This window comes from Neovison vison, chromosome 13, assembly GCF_020171115.1.
Source record: "Neovison vison isolate M4711 chromosome 13, ASM_NN_V1, whole genome shotgun sequence".
Classification (NCBI taxonomy): Eukaryota; Metazoa; Chordata; class Mammalia; order Carnivora; family Mustelidae; genus Neogale; species Neogale vison.
Window position 1 is genome coordinate 15538111 of NC_058103.1, and position 21853 is coordinate 15559963.

General features: G+C 38.7%; 1 protein-coding gene across 2 annotated transcripts in view; it reads left to right on the plus strand.

The window, feature by feature from the left end:
- Positions 1-20674, plus strand: part of YLPM1 (YLP motif containing 1) — a 76771-nt gene extending 56097 nt beyond the window's left edge. For both annotated transcript variants that reach the window (XM_044231185.1, XM_044231184.1), the window contains 4 exons: positions 890-941; positions 5973-6103; positions 20010-20192; positions 20515-20674. In XM_044231185.1, the coding sequence (XP_044087120.1) occupies positions 890-941; positions 5973-6103; positions 20010-20156 (330 nt within the window). In that variant the 3' untranslated portion in view covers positions 20157-20192; positions 20515-20674. The remainder of the gene's footprint in view (positions 1-889; positions 942-5972; positions 6104-20009; positions 20193-20514) is intronic.
- Positions 20675-21853: the final 1179 nt, after the last annotated feature.

Below are 21853 nucleotides of genomic sequence, written 5' to 3' on the forward strand. Positions count from 1 at the left end.
GAATCACAACCGTATACTTGCTAGGTGAATAAGCAGAAAGGATTACTATATAGTAAAATAGGTATATTGGGAAATTTGAAAATCTTACAGGACATTGTTTGAAATAAACCGCCCAGGTTTCTTGTTTGTTTGTTTGTTTGTTTGTTTTTTACTAAATAAAATATAAATACCTGTGGGGATTTCTGGTTTTTCGTATATTAGGAAAATGTCATTTTAAAAGACATTGAAAATAATAATCTAGGTTCCAACCATGAAAAAGAAATGCTCTCACGTTGATTCAGTAAAAACCAGCCTTTGTAAAATCTAACCGGTAAATGGGTTGAGTCATTTTTAAATGAAGTTGGAACTTCGTAGTTGTGTTCAGTGATACCATGTTTTCTCCTTTCAAGTACTGAAACTTACACTGCGATATAAAGTAGCTGCTCGAAGAACACTCTTTGTACCATCACTTGAGAACCACAGTTGTATTTAGAAAATAAGCTAGCTAGTTATTATAAATGCTCTGCTACTCTGAGTGGTATTAATACTAGCGCAGTAACGACCGTACGTTCTCACCATATTTGCTGTCCAGCTGTTGTTCGGACTACAACTGTGTGTCCCGAACTGTAGCTGCCTCAAAGCGCCTTCATGATACTATTTTGAAGTGACTACTCTGAAATCTGGGCAGTGAAGTTGGGTGAATTGAGTAATTCAGTTTCTTCAGAGTTAATGAGACTGTGTTCCCTAAGGAGATATATATATATATATATATATATACATACATATATATATAAAACTAGTGAGTGGAAACTGAATCCGTTCCCAGTTTTAATGCTTTTCCAGTTCAACAGTGATATGCATGTATGTGTCTCTTTCTAACCCTTCGAGCTTCTCTCTGTGTGCGATTTAGGGTTACATTCCGAAAAGCAAATGGGAGATGGACACATCTGAGGCCAAGCTAGGTGGGTATCTCCTTTTTCCTGTTTTTATATGTGATACCTGATGGTAATGGTCATAGATCTTTCTGCTGTAAGAAGAACAAACTTCCCCAAATTTCTGCTTTAAACCAAGATTTTTGGCCTACCTTGCATCCTCAATTTTGCTAGCTTTCAGTTTAATTAGTTTCATCTTGTGACAGAGTGAAAAAAGAAGTGTATTTAGAAGAATCACCTTCACTGTCACTTCAAGATTTTAGAGTAAGGGGAAGTATGAATTTAGCAATAAAATACTGTCACTTCTAAAATCCATTCTGTTATATTAATCAGAAATGTTAGTGCTGATGAGATTTCTGCTTTTTTAAAAGAGTATTTAACTGCAGTCCAAAGCTGAACCTGATGATGAATACTTTGGGAAATAATAGTAGTAATAATAATAAATATTGAAGTTTAAACATTCCTTAAAAGGCAGTTATTTTCCTTGTATAATAAATAGAGTTTCTGGGTGGGGGGAGGTAGATATGTAATTCAGGTTTTTGAGGAACCTACTTTATAAGATTCTTACCTTCAACTTGTTTTTAGTGGCAGATTACAAGGTAAACTGGTTAAAATTACTGTCTAAATCAAAAGTTGGAGTTGCTTAATGTGAGGTTGTCTGTCAAATAGAAAATCAAACATACCCAATGGATTTTCTTCCAATATTTCATCGTAATAACTTCAAAACATTTTTTCTTTTCTTTTTTTTCCACTTCACTTAAAGAGAATCATTTATCACGTTGATTAAGATGTATTAATAAATAATCTTAAAAAATGAGATAAGGGCTTTCTGGAAGATTGACCTTTCTAATGTATGAAGTGTAACTGTCAGTCTCTGCGTTTCTCTTCTAGTATCATGGTGTTACTCCAAAACTGAAGTAACCATCTGAATATCTTAAGTTCATAGAACAAATCTGAGTCATTTAGCTGCTTCACTGTTTGGGATACATTGTGTTTCTGATGTAAGAGGAATGCATTTTACACAAGTTGCATAAGTTTCTGCCTTTTATTTTGCCCATCATGTTAGCAATTGATGTTCACTAGGTCCTATGTAAAAGGTAGTTCCGTAAACTTTAGTATTACTCCGTTATTGGGATAGGCGCTTTGATATAAAGTCCAGGAATTTTTTTTTTTTTAATGTGTGACAGGTGAAAATTATGTGTGCGTACTGACATATTCTTAAACTAGTCTTCCCTCTTTGGGAAATCTTTGTCAGTGATCTCTTCCTCTAAACTTTTAAAGCATTTATAAATATTTAAGTGCAATTAAATATGTAGGAAAATAATAATCACAAACTACTTTCTAAATAATAATGCTTTGGATCTGCTTATTTTGATATTAAATTAAGTGTTTGAAGTTCTGTACTGTACTTTGAGAATAACCTATAAGACTGCAAGATCATTTCCTTCTTCTGGTTCTCTAAATAGCAATTACCTTTTGGGGCAAAAAGATCATAAATAAAGAGACAAGAGGATTGTAAAAGTGATCAATATTTTAACTAAGCATATAATATTCAGAGGCATTATGTAATATATGATCTATGATAATGCTTTTTTAAACTTGAGCCAGTCCATTTTCTATTCTTCTTTCTAATTTCTAAAGAGAAAGGTTATTGGAATTTAGCTGTGATGAATATTCAAGAAAATATGATATTAAACTTGGTATTGATTTTGGAAAAAATCCTGGCCTGTCTACCATTTGCTTCTCAGAAAACACATTTTATACAAATTCAGTTCATCTTAAAGAAAGACTGTTAGGCAGTTAATTCCAGAAATGGATTTGTTAAATAGACATTTCAGTTAAAGGCACTGCAGGTCCAGTAAGAATTCAGAACATAAATCCACCATGTTTGCTACTGCTGCTGTTTTAGTAAGAGTGACAGTGATGTTTTATGTAATGACTCACATCTTGTACCACTCTGTTACCTTAAGAGCCAATCTCCCCGTGGAGGAAGGCAGATTGAGTGTGAGCATTCTTGAAAGTGCTGGCTTCTTTGAGATTGGTCCATGTAGCCAAATGAAACAAAGATTCTTCCCTAAAACATGAGGCTTTTCCTCTGGGAATTAACCTATTTATGGTGCCTTCTTTAGCATAACAAACTCAATAGATTGATTACCAGGTCCAATTAACTTTTGTGAGTACTCTACCAACATTCTTGAATTACTTTGGGTAACATGATCATGCAAGATGGAAACATACTAAGCTTCATCGGTGTCGCACACTGAGCCAGAAGAGCTGCATCTGTATCTGGGGAGTTTTGATTCACAAATGAGTCTGCCAATGAGAAAGGACTTGTTCACCTTTCGTGCAGCTGGTTCATTCTCATTGCGGATTCTTGATCTGTGTTCATTAGGTACAGCATGCAGTTCAGCTGATGTTTAATGTTAAATCAGGAGTGGCGTAATTTTAGAAAGATTCAGAACCGACCTGAAATGCATCTGGCACGGGTGTAGTAGAGTCGTAACGACTGCCTGTGGGCTGCTGCAGTTGCCCCTGACTGGCTCCTTCTCAGCTGGGCACCCTCATACAAGGGTGGGTGTTACGTGCCACCTCAGATGCTCGGATTCGGCACTGAAGCTACTTATATTCCGACGATACAGCTTTGGTTTCTCCAACTGTGAGAAACCAAGAGAAGGTCTGAGAGTGTTATCCTATTATAGGTTTCTCCATACCAAGTACTTTTGCTTTCCTCATCTGTCATTTGTCTCTGCCTATTGGTTATTGTGTATTAGCCTTCTACGTGTCAGGCAGATTCATCTCTTCACAGTTGGAATGCACTTATTCATATAGGCACATAACCCTCGTATGTTTGCCATGAATGAATTTTCAGAAACACCATTTATATTTAGAAAATGCATAGATGTATTTACAAAAATTTTATGTCGTGCTATATAATATTTACTGTTCTGAAGATGTGGGAAAATTCTGTGACCTGCCAAGTTGGATGTTTAGACCTTCATCTTCATCTTAAAACTTCATCTTTTGAAATTCAAACCTCTGAAAGTCATTAGTATGGGTGTATGGGACACCAGCCGTCTTCTGTAATTAACATCCCAGATTCCTCTTCCCTCACCTTATGCCATACATCTGTGTGTTTGGGTTTCCAGGATGCCATGTGGAAGAGGTATGAACCTTTCTTCATCCCCAAGAAGGAAGCTTTAAACATGCTGTGCACAATGAAATTTCCAATTAAACATTACAAACAAAGGTGTTCAGACTAGAAGTACATGCTCTTCTGATCTTCCATGTTGCAAATATGGGACTCCTGGTCTGTAACTCCTGTCACTTACCCGGTGTCTGAGGAAACGTTCTTGCAGTTTTCACCCTTGCCCTTCTGCATTGCTGCCTTGGCCATGCTCTATTCTTGGAATTCAGATATGAATTTTTTTTTCTTTTAAAGTATGTTAATGTCAAAGTTAATCTTAAGTTTGGAAATCGTCTGAGGTTTATTTATTAAGTGTGTTAGAGCTTCCTACTCTTCTAGTAATACTGTATACTGTTGAACTAGAACAGTTTTATTGTTTGTGGGACTTCATTGGTTTTCTAATACCATAATCTGTGTCCCTGAGCAGTCAAGGGATCACTTTAAGAATTTGTATTCTACGACCTGTCATACCCGTGAAGATAGAGCCATTTGGTACAGCATGTGATTTACAGAAGAGATCAGGAAACCGTTTCTGTTGAACTCATTCATGTTAAAAGTTTTTCCAAAGTGATATGATAAAAATTTATTGAGTTTTGTAAAGTGTTGTAGTCTGCTTGCAGATTTTTCAGTAATACTGCTTTTATGGGGGAGGGTTTTAGGAAATAAAAGCTTTGCCAAGTATGCGAAATCTTACTGTTTTTTTAAGCCTGTATGGTGTGGTACAGTTAGTTGTGTGTGAATCTTTTACATTTGAAGCACAAACTCACCCTCTTTTCCTGCCACTGCTTCCATTGTATTTTCCTTTTCATATCAAGTTCTCTCCAACTTGGTGCCTAACAGATTTTTTTATCATATATACACTCTGCACCCTTTATGGAGTTTAATGAAGTATGGTTATTGTGTATTTCTGACGTTTTTTGGTTTTCTTTTATTGACTTTCTTAATAATAGTATGTGTATGTAATCACAGATTATTCAAGAGTTTAGTACTTCAATGTAGCTAAAAATATAAATAACTCGTAATATCTCACATAGGGAATTCAAAATCAGTGTTAACACCCAATTAAAAATGACTACACATTTTCATTGCGTGTACTTGAACACACCTAAACTCATGTCTCAGAATTTCTGAATCCTCTATCTCTCTTCTTTTAATTGGTTACAGTTTGGGGCCCTTGGGAAACCTAGCCCTCTCAGATTGAGGATTCAGAAAGAAAATTTAGATCTGGTCACTTTGGCGGACTAACTCTTAGCCTCAGAATGGTCAGTAGCACTTCACAGCATAACCAAAGAATGTGGTGATTCGTACAATCAGCTTACTCAGAAACATTAACTCATGGGGAATCCTTGCTCACTGGTCAAAATCCCAAGGAACTGTTAATCAAAAACCTTTTTAAACATTAGCTTGGCTCATTAAGTTGTTGGTACTATCTACTTTTCATAAGACACGGTATCACACATGATTACAGATCAAATGGGTGGTATTAATATTGTGCTAAAGGGGGGAAAAAAAAAAAGAGTAGAAGAAATAGCTTTTAGAAAAACCCGTCTCCGCATTTTCCTTCGGAACACAAGAGCCGAAGTGTGATTTGGTGGGGTGGGAGGCCAGGAGACAAGTGACTTTTCTTGCCCTGCCCGTGTTCGTTACTTAAACCAACTTTGTAATGTAATGCCTGCCAGTGAGAACACCAGATAAACAATGGAATTTGCCCAGAACTGTTACCTCCGCCAAGAAGATAGTTGGATCTGCAAGCGATGCTGCCCTCAAAAATGTGGCCCTGCCCTCTGACAGTGTTCCAGACTTCTTTTCCTTTGTTTGTGTGTTGTGTGCAAACTCACACTCCTCCTTAATGCTGCGGCTCTGTGTTTGTCCCTCAGACAAGTTGGATGGCTTGAGAACTGGTACTAAAAGGAAACGTGACTGGGAGGCAATTGCCAGCAGAATGGAGGATTATCTTCAGCTCCCTGATGATTATGACACTCGTGCTTCTGAACCTGGGAAGAAGAGGGTAAGAGACTTTGTCAATAATTGCCATTAGGTTGAAGGGCTCCTTTAGGCAGCTGGTTTAGAAGGTTATAGGCAGATAAGAATACAAATACTGTTTTTTAGAGTGATTTAATTTATACTATATCATATTACAGATCAAAAGAAGGAGTCAGACCTTGTAAATTATCAGGTTAAAATGCACAGGTAACTTTAAAAATGGAGAACAGAATCTCATGGCCAGCACATTGTCAATCTTAACAGAATTTGAAGTGGCCACGTGTGCTGTTTTGTCCTGGGGCACAATAGCCAGGTGCAGAGGAGAGTGTTGAAGAGAATCTGTGGAGTTCTATTTTTTTTTTCTTTTAAGATTTATTTATTTATGTGAGAGAAAGTGAGTACAGGGCAGGGAGGGGCAGAGAGAGAGAGAGGATCTCAAGAAGACTCCCTGCTGAGCACAGAGCGGCTCCTATGACCATGAGGGGCTTGATCCCGTGACGGTCAGGTCATAACCTGAGCTGACATCAGGAGTGAGATGCTTAACCAACTGAGCCGCCCAGGCGCCCCAAGAATCTGTAGGATTTCCTAGTGGGTTAGATATAGAGGGTCCAGGAGTAGCTGGAAGCAAAGGTGAATCTTCAGGGTTCTGGCCGTAAGCACGCCATGTGGGTGGTGCCATTTACTGAGTCAGAGAAAACCAGGGGAGTCCAGTTTGAGACTAAAAAATGAGGTCAGTGAGGGACCATTTAAGTTAGAAATGATAATAAAACGCAGGACCTCAAAATTTAGAAATTCACATGGAGGTGAATGTTTCAAGAAGTAGAGAGTCGTTAATTCTTAAATGATACAGAGAAGGCAGGTAAATTGGGAACAGAGAAGTGGCTATTAGATTTGGCAACATGGAGATCACTGATTGATCAGTAATCAGTCAAGTTTTCTTAGAGAGTTAAAGGGCACCAAGCCCCTAACTCTCTTCTTTCGCAGACTACAGAAGTAATAGGAAATGAACTGTAGAACAGCAGATGGAGACACCTTTTTTGATGAAGTTTGCTATGAAAAGGAGCAGAGAAATGTAACCAAAACATTGTACAGACATTAAATTTAGGAAATTGACCTTTGTGTATATCTTTTAAAACAAAATTAACAAAGTAAAAAATTATATTATATATGATCTGGATAAGCCTTTTCTAGCTAATATGTCTTGGTCTTCCTATTTTAAGTATATACAGACCTACCATTCTTTTTAAATAGCTGCCTAATGTTTGGTTGTACAGTTATCGGGTCCCTTACTGGTGGATACTTAGCTGTTTTCACTGTATTGTTAATGTAAATACTATGGTGCATATGTTCTTGGCATCGTTTTGAAAGTATATCCCTAGGGTAGATAGCACTAAAGCTGCAATCTTCTGTCAGTTTGAAAAATACTGTAAGCTCTCTTTCCAAAAAGATTACATCTGTTCATACACCCACATGTAAGTAAATGCCTGTTTTTCCACACTTACACTGAAGGTGCTATTATCAGACTTTTAAACTTTTGACAATTTGATAGGTAAGACAAAAATAGCATCTGCATTTCCTTAATTAAGATGACGTTGTGTGTCATTTCTTTATCTTTACACATCGTTTCTTTTTTATGGATTTCTGCAGTACTTTTGATATTGAAAGAGTATTTATTGTAAGAGAATAAAAATGCCAGTAACACTTCATTACATTGGATAACATCACAAAGAACTCCAGTTTTCCAAGCTCTTTTAAATAGTTCAGATGGCCCCTAGGCCCACCCATGTCCATGTAACTGGAAAGGAGGGAAAACGGAGATTAGGGGCCTCTGTGTGCCTCACTCCATCCAGGCACTACCTGTGTTGATTCCTCCTATTCCAGTTTTAAAATTGGAGCAATGGAATTAGAAATAGCTCAGGGCGCCTGGGTGGCTCAGTCGGTTAGGCGTATGCCTTCGGCTCAGGTCAGGATCCCAGGGTCCTGGGATCAAGTCTTGCATCAGGCTCCTTGCTCAACAGGGAGCTTGCTTCTCTGTCAGCTTCTATCCCTGCTTGTGTTCTCTCTCTCTCTGACAAATAAATGAATTTAAGAAAATTTTAAAACTCCCTTTGGAGGGAAAAAAAAAGAATTAGAAATAGCTCCTCCTTGGGAATAATAATTTGGTATAGTTTAGTAGCAATAATCTCAAATGACAAATATTTTCTCTGGTTTATTTTTAGTCAAATAACTATTACTCTATGGAGTATGTGATCCCATGTAATTTACTGTGTAAGCTGGGTAAACAAAGAGAATTAGGCTGTGCACATCCTAGTTTTTTTTTTTAATTTTATTTTAATTCCAGTTAGTTAACATACCATGTTATACTAGTTTTAGAAGTGTACGATGTAGTAATTCAGTACTTCCATTCAGCAGCTGGTGCTCACCATGACAAGTGCACTCCTTAATCCCCATGGACGATTTCACCCGTTCCCCCCACCCCCATCACCTCCCCTCTGGTAATCCTCAGTTTGTCCTTTATACTTGAGAGTCTGTTTCTTTTTTCTTTTTTCAAGAATTTATTTATTTATTTATTTATTTATTTATTTGAGAGAGAGCAAGCATAAGTAGGGCGGGGGCAGAGAAAGAGGGAGAGAATCTCAAGCAGGCTCTGCCCTGAGCATAGAGCCTGAAGCAGGGCTTAATCTCAGGACCCATGAGATCATGACCCAAGCCCAAACCAAGGGTCGGGTAATCAACTGACTGAGCCACCCAGGTGCTCTAAGAGTCTTTTTTTTAATTTGTCTCTCTCTGTGTCTTTTTTCCCCTTTGATCATTTGTTTCTTAAATTCCACATATGAGTAAAACCGTATAATATTTGTCTTTCTCTGACTTACTTATTTTGCTTAGCATTATTTACATACACACACACACACACACACACCCCATATCTTTATCCACTCCTTAATCAGTGGACGCTTAGGCTGCTTCCATAATGTGGTTATCGTAAAAAATGCTGTTGTAAACATAGAAGTACATGTATCCCTTTGAAATAGTATTTTTATATTCTTTGGATTAATACCCAGTAGTGCAATTGCTAGATTATAGGGTAGTTGTATTTTTAACTTTGGAGGAACCTCCATACTGTTTTTCACAGTGGCTGCACCAGCTTGCATTCCCACCAATAGTGTGTAAGTGTTCCTTTTTCTTCACATCCTTGCCAACACCTGTTGTTTCTTGTGCTGTTGATTTTAGCCATTCTGACGGGTTTGAGGTGATATCTCATTGTAGTATTTTTTTTTAAGATTTTATTTATTTATCTGAGAGAGAGACAGTGAGAGAGAGCATGAGAGGCGAGAAGGTCAGAGGGAGAAGCAGACTCCCCGTGGAGCTGGGAGCCTGATGTGGGACTCGATCCCAGGACTCCAGGACCGTGACCTGAGCCGAAGGCAGTTGCTTAACCAACTGAGCCACCCAGGCGCCCTCATTAGAGTTTTGATTTGCATTTCCCTTGATGATAAGTGATGATGAGCATCTTTTCATGTGTCTGTTGGCCATCTTGTGTGTCTTTGGAGAAATGTCTGTTCATATCTTCTGCCCATGTTTTAATTGGATTATTTGGTTTTTGGTTCTTGAGTTTTATCAGTTCTTTATGTAATGTGGATACTAACCCATAATTGGATATGTCATTTGCAAATATCTTCTTCCATTCCATAAGTTGTCTTTTAGTTTTGTTGATTGTTTCCTTTGCTGTGCAGAAACTTTTTGTTTTAAAGTAGTCCCAGTAGTTTATTTTTGCTTTTGTTTCCCTTGCCTTAGAAGACCAGGAAGAGGTTACTACAGCCCGTGTCATAGAAGTTACTGTGTGTGTTCTCTTCTAGGATTTTTGTGGTATCTAGTCACTCACATTTAGATCTTTAATTCATTTTGAATTTATTTTTGTGTATGAAACATGGTCCAGTTTCTTTCTTTTACATGGTGCTATCCAGTTTTTCCAACACCATTTGTTGAGGAGACTTTTTCCCATTAGATATTCTTTCCTGCTTTGTTGAAGATTAGTTGACCATAGTAATGGTCAACTTATGTTGACCGTTATAAATGGTAGGTAGGTAGGTAGATTCATTTCCGGGTTTTCTATTCTGTTCCATTGATCTGTGTGTCTGTTTTTGTACCAGTACCATACTTCAACTTAACTTGAAGTCCAGAATTGTGATGCCTCCAGCTTTGCTTTGCTTTTTCAAGATTGCTTTGGCTATTTGGGATCTTTTGTGGTTCCATACACATTTTAGAATTGTTGTTCTAGTTCTGAGAAAAATGATGTTGCGATTTTGATAGGGATTGCATTAAATGTGTAGATTGCTTAGGATAGAGTATAAACATTTTAACAAGATTTGTTCTTTTAATCCATTAGAATGGGATGTCTTCCCATTTCTTTGTGTCATCTTCAGTTTCTTTCATCAGTGTTTTATAGTTTTCAGAGTATATAGTTTTCAGAGTTTTCCATTCACTTCTTTGGCTAGGTTTATTCCTGGGTATCTGATTCTTTTTGGTGCAGTTGTAAATGGGATTGTTTTCTTAATTTCTTTTGCTGCAGTTTCATTATTGGTTTATAGAAGTGTAAAAGATTTCTGCACATTGATTTTTGTATCCTGTGACTTTGCTAAATTCGTGTAGCAGTTTTTCGGTGGAGTCTTTCAGATTTTCTTTATGTAGTATCTTGTCTGCAAATAGGGAGAGTTTTACTGCTTACTTACTGACTTAGATGCCTTTTTTTCCTTTTTGTTGTCTGATTGCTGTGCCTAGGACTTCTAGAACTATGTTGAATAAAAGTAGTGAGAGTGAATATCCTTGTTTTGTTTCTGTCCTCTCCATTTTTTCCTATTAAGGATGATACGGGCTGTGGTTTTTTTCATATATGGCCTTTATTATGTTGAGTTGTGTTCCCTCTAAACCTAATTTGTTGAGGGTTTTTATCATAAATGGATGTTGTACTTTGTCAAATGCTTTTTCTCCATCTGTTGAAATGATCATATGGTTCTTATCCTTTATCTTACTGATGTGACATTGATTGATGTGCAAATATGCAGTCAAATGCTCTACCACTGAGCTATACCCCCGATTGATGTGCAAATATGAATTACCCTGGAAACCCAGGAATAAATCCCACTTGATTGTGGTGAATGATTTTTTCTAATGTGTTGCTGGATTCAGTTTGCTAGTATTTTGTTGAGAATTTTATATCTACATTCATCAGGGATATTGGCCTATAGATCTCTTTTTTAGTGATGTCTTTCTCTGGTTTTGTTAAGAGAATAATGCTGCCTCATAGGATGAATATGGAAGTTTTCCTTTTCTGTTTTTTGGAATAGTTTGAGAAGAATAGCTATTAACTCTTTCTTTAAGTGTTTGGTAGAATTTGCCCGTGAAGCCATCTGGTCCTGGACTTTTGTTTGTTGGCAGTTTTTTTATTCCTGATTCCATTTCTTTGCTGGTTATCAGTCTGTTCAAATGTTCTATTTCTTACTGTTTCAGTTTTGGTAGTTTGTGTGTTTCTAGGAATTTATCTACATCCTCTAGGTTGTCTAGGTTTGTTGGCATATAGTTTTTCATAATACTCACGTATAATTGTTTGTATTTCTGTTGTGTTGGTTTTTATTTCTCCTCTCTCATTTGTGATTTTGAGTCCTTTCTCTTTTTTATTTGGTAAGGCTGGCTGGAGGTTTATCGATTTAATTGATACTGATTGATATTGAACTAGTTCCTGGTTTCATTGGTTTGTTCTATTGTTTTTTTAGTTTCTATATCACTTATTTCTGTTCTCATGTTTATTATTTCCTTCCTTCTTCTGGTTTTACGTTTTGTTTGTTCTTTTTTTCCTAGCTCCTTTAGGTGTCAGGTTAAGTTGTTTGAGATTTTTCTTCTTGAGGTATGCCTATAATATTTTATACTTCCCTCTTAGAACCGCTTCTGCTGCATCCCAGAGGTTTTGGTCTGTTGTATTTTCATTTTCATTAGTTTCCATGTACTTTTTAAATTTCTTCTTTTATTTCCTATTTGACCCATTCATTCACAGTAGCACATTATTTAACCTCCACATATCTGTGCTCTTTCCAGATTTTTTCTTGTGGTTGACTTTTAGTTTCATAGCATTGTGGTCAGAAAAGATGAATGGTATGACTTTCATCTTGAATTTGTTGAGGCTTGTTTTGTGGGCTAAATATGTGGTCTCTTCTGGAGAATGTTCCATATGTACTTGAAAAGAATGTGTTCTGCTGTTCTAGGCTAGAATGTTCTGAATATGTCTGTTAAATCCATCTGTTCCGAAGTGTCATTCAAAGCCATTGTTTCTTTGTTGATTTTCTGTTTAGATGATCTATTGATATAAGAGGGGTGTTAAAGTCCCCTACTATTACTGTATTATTGATTAGTTCCTTTATATTTGTTATTAACTGTTTTATGTATTTAGGTGTTCTATTGCTGGGTGCATAAATATTTACAATTGTTATATCTTCTTGTTGGATTGTCTCTTTCGTTGTTATTATTAGGTCCTTCTTTATCTCTTGTTTCAGTCGTTGGGTTTTTTGTTTTTTGTTTTTAAAGATTTTATTTATTTATTTGACAGAGATCACAAGTAGGCAGAGAGGCAGGCAGAAAGAGAGAGAGGAGGAAGCAGGCTCCCTGCTAAGCGGAGAGCCCAATGTGGGCCTGGATCCCAGGGTCCTGGGATCTTGACCCGAGCAGAAGGCAGTCTTTAACCCACTGAGCCACCCAGGTGCCCCTATAATCTTTGTTTTAAAGTATTTTGTCCAATGTAAGTATTGCTACTCTGGCTTTCTTTTGACATCCATTTGCAGGATAGATATTTCTCTATCCCCTCATTTTCAATCTGCAGGTATCTTTAGGTCTAAAATGAGTTGAGTCTCTTATAGGCAGCATATAGATGGGTCTCATTTTTTTTTTATCTATTCCATCACCATATGTCTTTTGATTGGAGCATTTAGTCCATTTACATTCAGTGTAATTATTGACAAATATGCTTTTATTGTCATTTTATTATGTTTTATGGTTGTTTCTGAAGGTATTCTCTGATCCTTTCTTGTCTTTCTCTCATGGTTTGCTGATTTTCTTTAGTGATGTATTTGATTTCATTCTCCTCATTCTTTGCATATTTATTAGTGGTTTTTGATATATGGTTATCTTTAGGTTTGCTTATAACCTCTTCTGCATGTAGCAGTCTATATAGTCATTTAAGTTTGAACTTACTCTTTTTGTCTTTCCTCCCCACATTTTCAGTATATGTTGTAATATTATACATCCTTTTATTTTGTGAGTTCCTTGACTGGTTTTTTTAAAGATTTTATTTATTTATTTACTTGAGAGAGAGAGAGAGAGAGAGAGAATGAGAGCGAGAACATGAGCGGGGAAGGGGCAGAGAGAGAAGCAGACCCCCTGCTGAGCAAGGAGCCCAATGCGGGACTTGATCCTGGGACTCCAGGATCATGAGCTGAGCTGAAGGCAGTTGCTCAACTGACTGAGCCACCCAGGCGCTCCCACCTTGACCTATTTTTTAACAGAAATATTCATTTTTATTGCTTTTGTGTTTCCTACCTTTATACTGTCACTTTTGCTCTCCTTTCCAGTCAGAGTCCCCTTTAATATTTCTTGTAGGGCTGGTTTACTGATCATGAACTCCCTTGTTTTTTGTTTGTCTTCTTCTCTCTTTTCTGAATGATAGCCTTACTAAATAGTGTATTCTCCGCAGCAGATTTTCCCCATTTAGCACTTTGAATATATCATGCCACTCTCTTCTGGCTTGGAAGGTATCTGCTGAAAAATCTCCTGCTAACCTTACGAGTTTTCCCTTGTAAGTTACTGCCTTCTTTTGTCTTGTTCCTTTTAAGACTTTTTCTTTATTATTATATTTTGCCAGTTTAATTACAATATGTCTTGGTGTGGATCTGCTTTTGTTGATTTTGGTGGGAGTTCTTTCTTCAAATAAATTTTCTGTCCCCTCTTGTCTCTCTCCGTCTTCTGAGACTCCTATAATAAGAATGTTATTACATTTGATAGAGTCGCTGAGTGCCCTAAGACTATTCTCATTTTGCATAATTGTTTTTGTTTCCTTTGTTCAGCCCAATTACTTTCCATTACTCAGTCTCCTTAGACCACTAATTCCTTCTTCTGCTTCTTCCATCCTGCTGTTCATTCCCTCAAACATGTTTCTCATTTCATTTATTGTACTCTTTATTTCTGCTGTGCTATTCCTTCTCTCTCTCTGCTAAGGGTCTCACTGATGTCTTCCACTCTTTTCTCAGATCCAGTGAGTATCTTTATGATCATTAGTTCAAATTCTTTATTAGGCATGTTACTTATATCTGTTTTGCTTAGATTTTTGGCCCTGTCCTCGTTCTCTACTTTAGGATAAATTTCTGTTTTCTCATTTTGTCTAACTCTCTGTGCCTCTTTCTGTGTGTTAGGAAAGTCAGCTACAGCTCTCATTCTTGAGGGTAATGGCCTTATGAAGAAGAGGTCCTATGATGCCCTGCACTGTGTCCCCTATTCCCCAAGGCCTGGCACTTCCGGGAGTATATGCTTCTGGGAGTATATGCTGCATATGGTCTGCTCTTTTGTCCTAGCCATTTTATCCTTCAGGCTAGTTATCTGCAGAGGCTCTTTGCCAGTTGTGGGCAGTGTTAGGTCCCAGGCCTGAATGTAGTACGTTTTAACTAGGTGTGCTGTGGTCAGTTTGTGAAATGAGACCTTTTGCCCCCACTGCCAGAACTGAAGCTCTGCAAAACTCCTGCCTTGGGAGATGGCAGCGTGAGCAAGACTTTGGTTCAGTCTTGGGGAGAGGGTTTCTGCTTGCTGGGACTGAGGCTAGTGTGATTGGGAGAGGCAGGCCCACCAGAGTTTGTGCATGCACAGAGTGGGGAGGGGTCTCGGGTTAGGCAAGTTAGGAAGTGAGTGTCAAGTGTTGGGTGTCAGTGCTGTGCTGGTTCCCACAGGTAGTCCTGCGCTTGTGCTTCCGGGGCAAGGGAGGGAAATGGTGCTGGCCAGTTAGTTCCTTGTTTCCAGAGGAGTCTGTCTCTGTGAATGCTCTCTCCGGGATGTGCTCCAAGATGAGCAAATGACCTTCACACTGTATGCCACAGGCACTCTTCAGATTGCAGGCTGCACGCTTGCCTGCCTTCTCTCCAAGAGCAGGGCAATGCCCTCAGGGCGTCTTCCAGCCAAGCCTGCTGATTTTTGAAACTCCATTACCAGAAGTCCTGAAATTCAGCCCCTCTTGCTTTCCAAGACAATTAGATGGGGCTTTGTTTTCCCCTGCACTCCCCAGTGTGTTAGTATGTCTCTCCCCCTTCTCCCTGACCACTGCTCCCTCCCCACCACAGCAGCTGACATCCATTTCTCTCCCAAACCAACCCTTCACACTTTCTACCTTCTTCATTGTGGCCTCTCCTCTACCTTTAGTTGTGTGGTTTGTTCTGCCAGTCTTCAGCTTGATTTCTGGTGTATCTAGGATGACTTTTTTTCCCAAAGATTTTATTTATTTGACAGACAAGAGATCACAAGTAGGCAGAGAGGCAGGCAGCGAGAGAGAGGAGGAAGCAGGCTCCCTGCTGAGCAGAGAGCCCAATGATGTGGGGCTCGATCCCAGAATCCTGGGATCAGGACCCTGGGATCATGACCTGACTCAAAGGCAGAGGCTTTAACCCACTGAGCCACCCAGGCACCCCTATTTAGGATGATTTGATAGTTATCTAGTTGTATTTGTGGGCCAAGGTGAGCCTAGGGTCGTCCTACTTTGCTGCCATCTTCTTAACTTCCACATCCTAGTTCTTTGAAGTGGCTTATCTTTGACTCCTCCCCTGCCTCATATCCTCATCTCAAATAGTTTGTAACTCTAAAACCACTCACCAAATCAACACCAGACCACAAGGAGCTCCTGCGGGTAGCAACTAATGCAGAATTCATAACTTACTCCTTTTCTGAAGTCTCTTGCTTTCTTTATAATTGAGGGTTTTTTTTACAAATACCAGGCAGGCTGCTAGGATTAATGTCCACTGTAACAAGAAGGTAGTTCTATAGGGTTAATCATAACTAGAATTTTATGAAAATGTTTTATTTTTAAAATATAATTTATTTTTTAAAAATTTTGGTTGCTTAGTTGGGCATAAAATGGTAGCTCCAGTGGACTTTGTGTTTCTTTGATGAATGGAAGGTGAACTGTTCCCTCGTTTGCAGGACTCACACATTTTAGAAATATTTTTAGTGATAGTGGCTGAAACGTATATACCTCAAACCTTTGAGTGTTAGTCAAGACTTTTCTGTATTGTACATTTTTTAATGGTTAAGATAAATGGCAAAAAAAAAAAATGATGGTAAATCTCAGTTAAAGTACCTCTGGGAAGATTAAGAGAGGCACTGACATTTAAGAAACCATTTCAAGTTGAAAGCATTATTCTGCTCCGATAGTTAGTGTTTTGGTAATCATTCATTCATTCTACAGTGTTGAGTGTGTGTCAGATCTGCAAATGAGGCCTCTTAGAGCAGACCTCCAGTGGAGGAGTCCAAGATGCAAATAAATAATGTTAATATAGCACCAGTGCATATTAAAGATACAAACAAAATACAGTAGTTTCCAAAATATTTTATTTATTTATTTTTTAAAGAATTTATTTATGGGGGCACCTGGGTGGCTCAGCCATTAAGCATCGGCCTTCAACTTGGGTCACAATCCCAGGGTCCTGGGATGGAGCCCTGTATCAGGCTCCCTGCTTGGTGAAAAGCCTGCTTCTCCCTCTCCAACTCCCCTGCTTGTGTTCACTCTCTGGCTGTTTCTATCCGTCAAATACATAAATAAAATCTTTTTTTAAAAAAAATAAAAGATTTTTTTAATGTATTTGACAGAGAGAGAGTGGGCACAAGCAGGGGTGTGGTAGGCAAAGGGAGAGGGAGAAGACGGCTCCTTGAGGAACAAAAAACCCGAATCGAGGCTTGATCCTAGGACCCTGGAATTGTGACCTGAGCCAAAAGCAGATGCTTAACCGACTGAGCACCCCAAAATATTTTAATTTCAACTTAAAATTGTGGGCATTGGTTCTAAAACATATTGCTTATTTAAAAAATAATTACATACTTTTTATTCTAATCCTATGTTCTTTATTTTATCTGAGTTTTAAAGACTTAATTTAAGCTACAGACTTAAAAGTTAGTTCTTAGTTTATTCAGGGTAAGATGGACCAGTGTGTACTCTGTACCAAAGATGTACTGTGGACTATTTACCATTTCTTTCTTCGGTGGCCACAATCTGTCCATTCTTTTTTTTTTTTTTTAATTTTATTTATTTATTTATTTATTTGACACAGAGAGAGAGATCGCAAGTAGGCAGGCAGAGAGAGAGGGGGAAGCAGGCTTCCTGCTGAGCAGAGAGCCCGATGCGGGATCAGGACCTGAGCTGAAGGCAGAGGATAAACCCACTGAGCCACTCAGGCACCCCCAGTCTGTCCATTCTTCATTCCCCTTAACCATAATCATTTTTGCTAAAATGTGTCCCCTTGATCCCAAGGGCAACTGAGAGAATGTATGAATCTATCAAAATAAACACAGTTAGCATAAATCCATAGCAGAAAGCCCAGAGAGCTCTGTATACAAAAAGCCCACATTATTTAGGCTTATTTATTTATTTATTCTACTAAAGTCCATGAAGGAAATTTAGGTTTTTTACCCACTAAAAATCTGCTTTAAAAAGAGTTGGGCTTGGGGCGCCTGAGTGGTTCAGTTGCATAAGTGTCTATCTTTCGCTCAGGTCATGATCTCAGGGTCCTGGGATCAACCCTTGCATCAGGCTCCCTGATCAATGGGGAGCCTACTTCCCCCTATCCCTCTGCCCCTCTGTCCCTGCCCCTGCTTGTATTCCCTCTCTTGGTCGAATATACATAAAATCTTCAAAGAAAAAAAATTTTTTTTTAATTGTGTTACCAATTTTTCCCATTCCTATTACTACTTATCTTCTCTTTGACCAAGTGGTTGCTGTTTGGAGAAGCCTAGTCATTTCATTTTGGTAATAGGGAAGGTCCGTGCACCTGTAAGAGCAGTTGCATTTCTGTGTCCAGTATGAGGAGCATGGAGTATGCATGCTCTGGTTTTCTTGTCACAGATAATAAATCACAAGCTAACTTTAAAGTACAATCTTATGGGGCCCCTGGGTAGTTCAGTTGTTAAGCAGCTGCCTTCGGCTCAGGTCATGATTCCAGGGTCCTGGGATTGAGCCCCACATCAGGCTCCCTGGTTGGCAGGAAGCCTGCTTCTCCCTCTCCCACTCCCTCTGCTTGTGTTCCTTCTCTCGCTGTGTCTCTGTCAAATAAATAAATAAATAATAAAATACAATCTTAGGGGTGCCTGGGTGGTGCAGTCAGTTTAAGTGTCCAACTCTTGGTTTCAGCTCAGGTCATGATGTCAGGGTTGTGAGATCAAGCCCCATGTCAGGCTCCAAGCTCAGTGCAGAGTCTGCTTGAAATTCTCCCTCCCTCCCCCTGCCCCTCCCACTTGTGTGCTTATGTTCTTTTCTTCTCTCTCAAATAAATCTTTTTAAAAAATACAATCTCTGCATGAGGCTCCTGGGTGGCTCAGTTCTTGGGCATCTGCCTTCAGTTCAGGTCATGATCCCAGAGTCCTGGGATCTAGCCCTGTGTCAGGCTCCCCACTGAGAGCCCACTTTTCCCTCTCCCTCTTTCTGATGCTCCTGCTACTTGTGCTCACTCTTTTTGTTAAATAAATAAACAAAATCTTTAAAAATATGTATACGATCTCTACAGACTTTGGTGCTATGTCCACAGTTTCACAGTTTCTCCTTAAGTATTTCAGCTTATGCAGAATAGATCTACTTATTTTTTAATTGTTTATATAAGAATCTATATTTGATATATTACTAAAATTGAAAATGTATTTGCTTATATTCTAAAAATATCAGAATACCAACCAAGGGAAATATCCCTGATCTATGTATTTGTAGTTAAAATCTGCATATTTCCATAAATGCTAACAGTTGAGTCCATCTCTTCATCTCTTTATCTCATGAATGAAAATAGTAACAGCTCCCTATTTTCTAAGTTTAGATTTCAAGAAATATTTGTTGTGTAGAGATAAATAAAAGTCCACTGATCTAGGGTATTTTTAGTCTCTTAGGGAAGACAGGTCTATAAATAGATCATTGCAATATAGTGTGAAAGTTCAAAAGTGAACATGTCAAAATCCAGAAGTAGCTCTAAGGAAGCAATGATTGATTAATTATTTGATTGGCAAAGAACAAGAAAGATAAAGCAGGGGTAGCTGACTAGACTTCCGGCAGGTGGACAGGGTTAGGGCACTTCAGGAAGGAGATGAGTACATGCACAATTACAGAGATGGGAAATGGCCCCAGGTGCTCTGAGAGCTAGAAGTAATTTCGTACTGCTTATATAAAAGGCTGTAGACACTGCCCAGAAACACCACTGGAGAGTAGACAGGGCCAAATCCAGAGGGACCTGTGTGCTTAGATTTTATTTTTTAGGCAGGGGAAAGATTTAAAGCAGGTGAGAGTCATAACCGTGTGTATTTGGGGATCACTCTGGCAGAATGGGTTGGAGGGGCTGAGCGTGTAAGGTAGGAAGAGTAGGCAGAGGGAAAAGTAAGATCAGCGAACCAGAAAGGAGAGAGACAGAGGAAAGGTAGGTGCCAGAACTGAGCTGAAAGCTGAACTGTTCCGGAGCTAGAAGGATTAGCACTTGGTAACTGACCAGAGTTTTCTTTCTGTAACTTACATGGCTTTTTCCGCTTCTCCCCAGTTAATTCCTAATGTTTTTATCTCTCGGTTTCAGATTAGTTACCCTATCCCTTAGACTATCCAGAGAGTGAAGAAGCTCTTTCCATATTTATTTTCCCTAAAGCCCAGCCTAATGCTGTGTTCTTTTTAGGTGAGATGGGCGGACCTGGAAGAAAAGAAGGACGCAGATAGGAAAAGGGCCATAGGTTTTGTGGTCGGACAGACTGATTGGGAGAAGATCACAGATGAAAGTGGTCACCTGGCTGAGAAAGCCCTCAATCGAACCAAATATATATGATACTTAGTTTTTGAACGGAGTCATTGTTCCTCTAAGGTAAGATTGCACAATCGTATAAATAGCCTACTGGGTGGTTGTTTTGAAGTGTTTGAGATAAAGGAGACAGCATGCTTTGCTAAAAATGCTTCCCTTGTATTATTTTCTGGTTCTTAAAAAAGTAAGTATGTGCTACTTGCCAACATTTACAGTGCACGGTGTTGGAAAAGGGGGCGATTTTCTGCAACCTGACTCCCTTATTACAAGAGTTGAGAAAAGCTTGGATTCTATAGATTTGAGGAGTGGAATGATGCGATACTGGAGTCTACTGGACTTTCTGCCTGCTGTTCCGTGGCGTGACAGCCTTTTCTTTTCTTTCCAGGTGGTTCGCTTTGAGGTGATCTGAAGCCACGACCTCATGGAGCTTCGTTGTGTGTCACCTTGCCTTCCACATTTCGGTTTTTGTTTTGTTTCTACCACTTTAGTTTTTTTTAAAGTTCTCCAGTGTCCCCAAGAGGTATTAGAATCTTGCTGTACCCAAGCAAGACATTAATTTTTCTTTTTAACTATTTTGGGGAGGGAGGGAGTGATAGCTTAACTGCTGAAGCCAGGTGGAGGGTCTGCTGGAGGATTCCAACAGAAAACATTTCCTCCGCTGTACAATGTCACAGACTATCTCTATCATCATTGCTTTGTGGCTGTTTTTGTTTTTTACTGTATGTAACTGGTAGCTGATTGTACTAGGATTAAAAACAATAAACTTTCACGATAAAGCCGATGAGATTCATGGGCTATACAGCATGGGTCCCTTTCTCTTGTTTTCTTAATTTTATTTTTTACTGCTCTTTTAATATGGTGTGTTCTAATTACGTGCTAGCCGAACATCCAAAACCTCTTTCCCATTGAATATTATATAGCTTAGTGACTCCATAGCACATACTGTAAGCACAAGGAGGGCTTTCAGTGATCTTTGTTTGATAGCCGATTTCATTCTCTATCTTTGCGTCTTGAAGACTTGAAGAGATGATTGCCAGTATCCTGTCCTCCTCTTCTTCCAAGTGTCGGTTCCCTGGAGTACATCAGTTACAGCTTGATGTTTCATTGTTTTATTTTTTGGATCCTCTTGTTGTTCCTCCTTCTTTCCACTTTGTCCCTTCATGCTGTGTTTGCTTTGATTTTTCCCTCATCTGGATTTGATTCCTGGTGGGCAGAACTGATGTACTCCATAGAACTTCGGAACTTGTTGCCTTATCCTTAAACTTGAATCGTTGAAGTTTTCATCAAGATTGCAGGGGAGGATGAGTATGGAGACACGCAGCCCTCTGGCAGGCAGCCTCTAAGCCTGTCAGGTTTTCAGGTTCTTGCCAGACAGCTCATTATTGGAAAGCATGGACTTCTGCACAGAGTTTCCTCTCTTGTGGATACTATGAGGTGGAACCTAGAAATTCACAGACCTAACACCCAAATATCATTCCAATTTAAAAACAAAAAACAAACAAAGAAAAACCTCTTTTACCTTTCCCATTCTGCAAAGAAAGAAACATCATTTTCTAACATGAGAGAAGACAGGAGCTTTTTTCCTCAAACACCATTTCCACTTTGTAATCCAACTCAGCAAGTTGTAAATTTGTTCGCAAAAGGCTTGAATATTTTGTAATATTCACTTTGGGGCTATGGACAAAAACCTTTTAATTTTATGACCTACATTAAATACTGTGTGA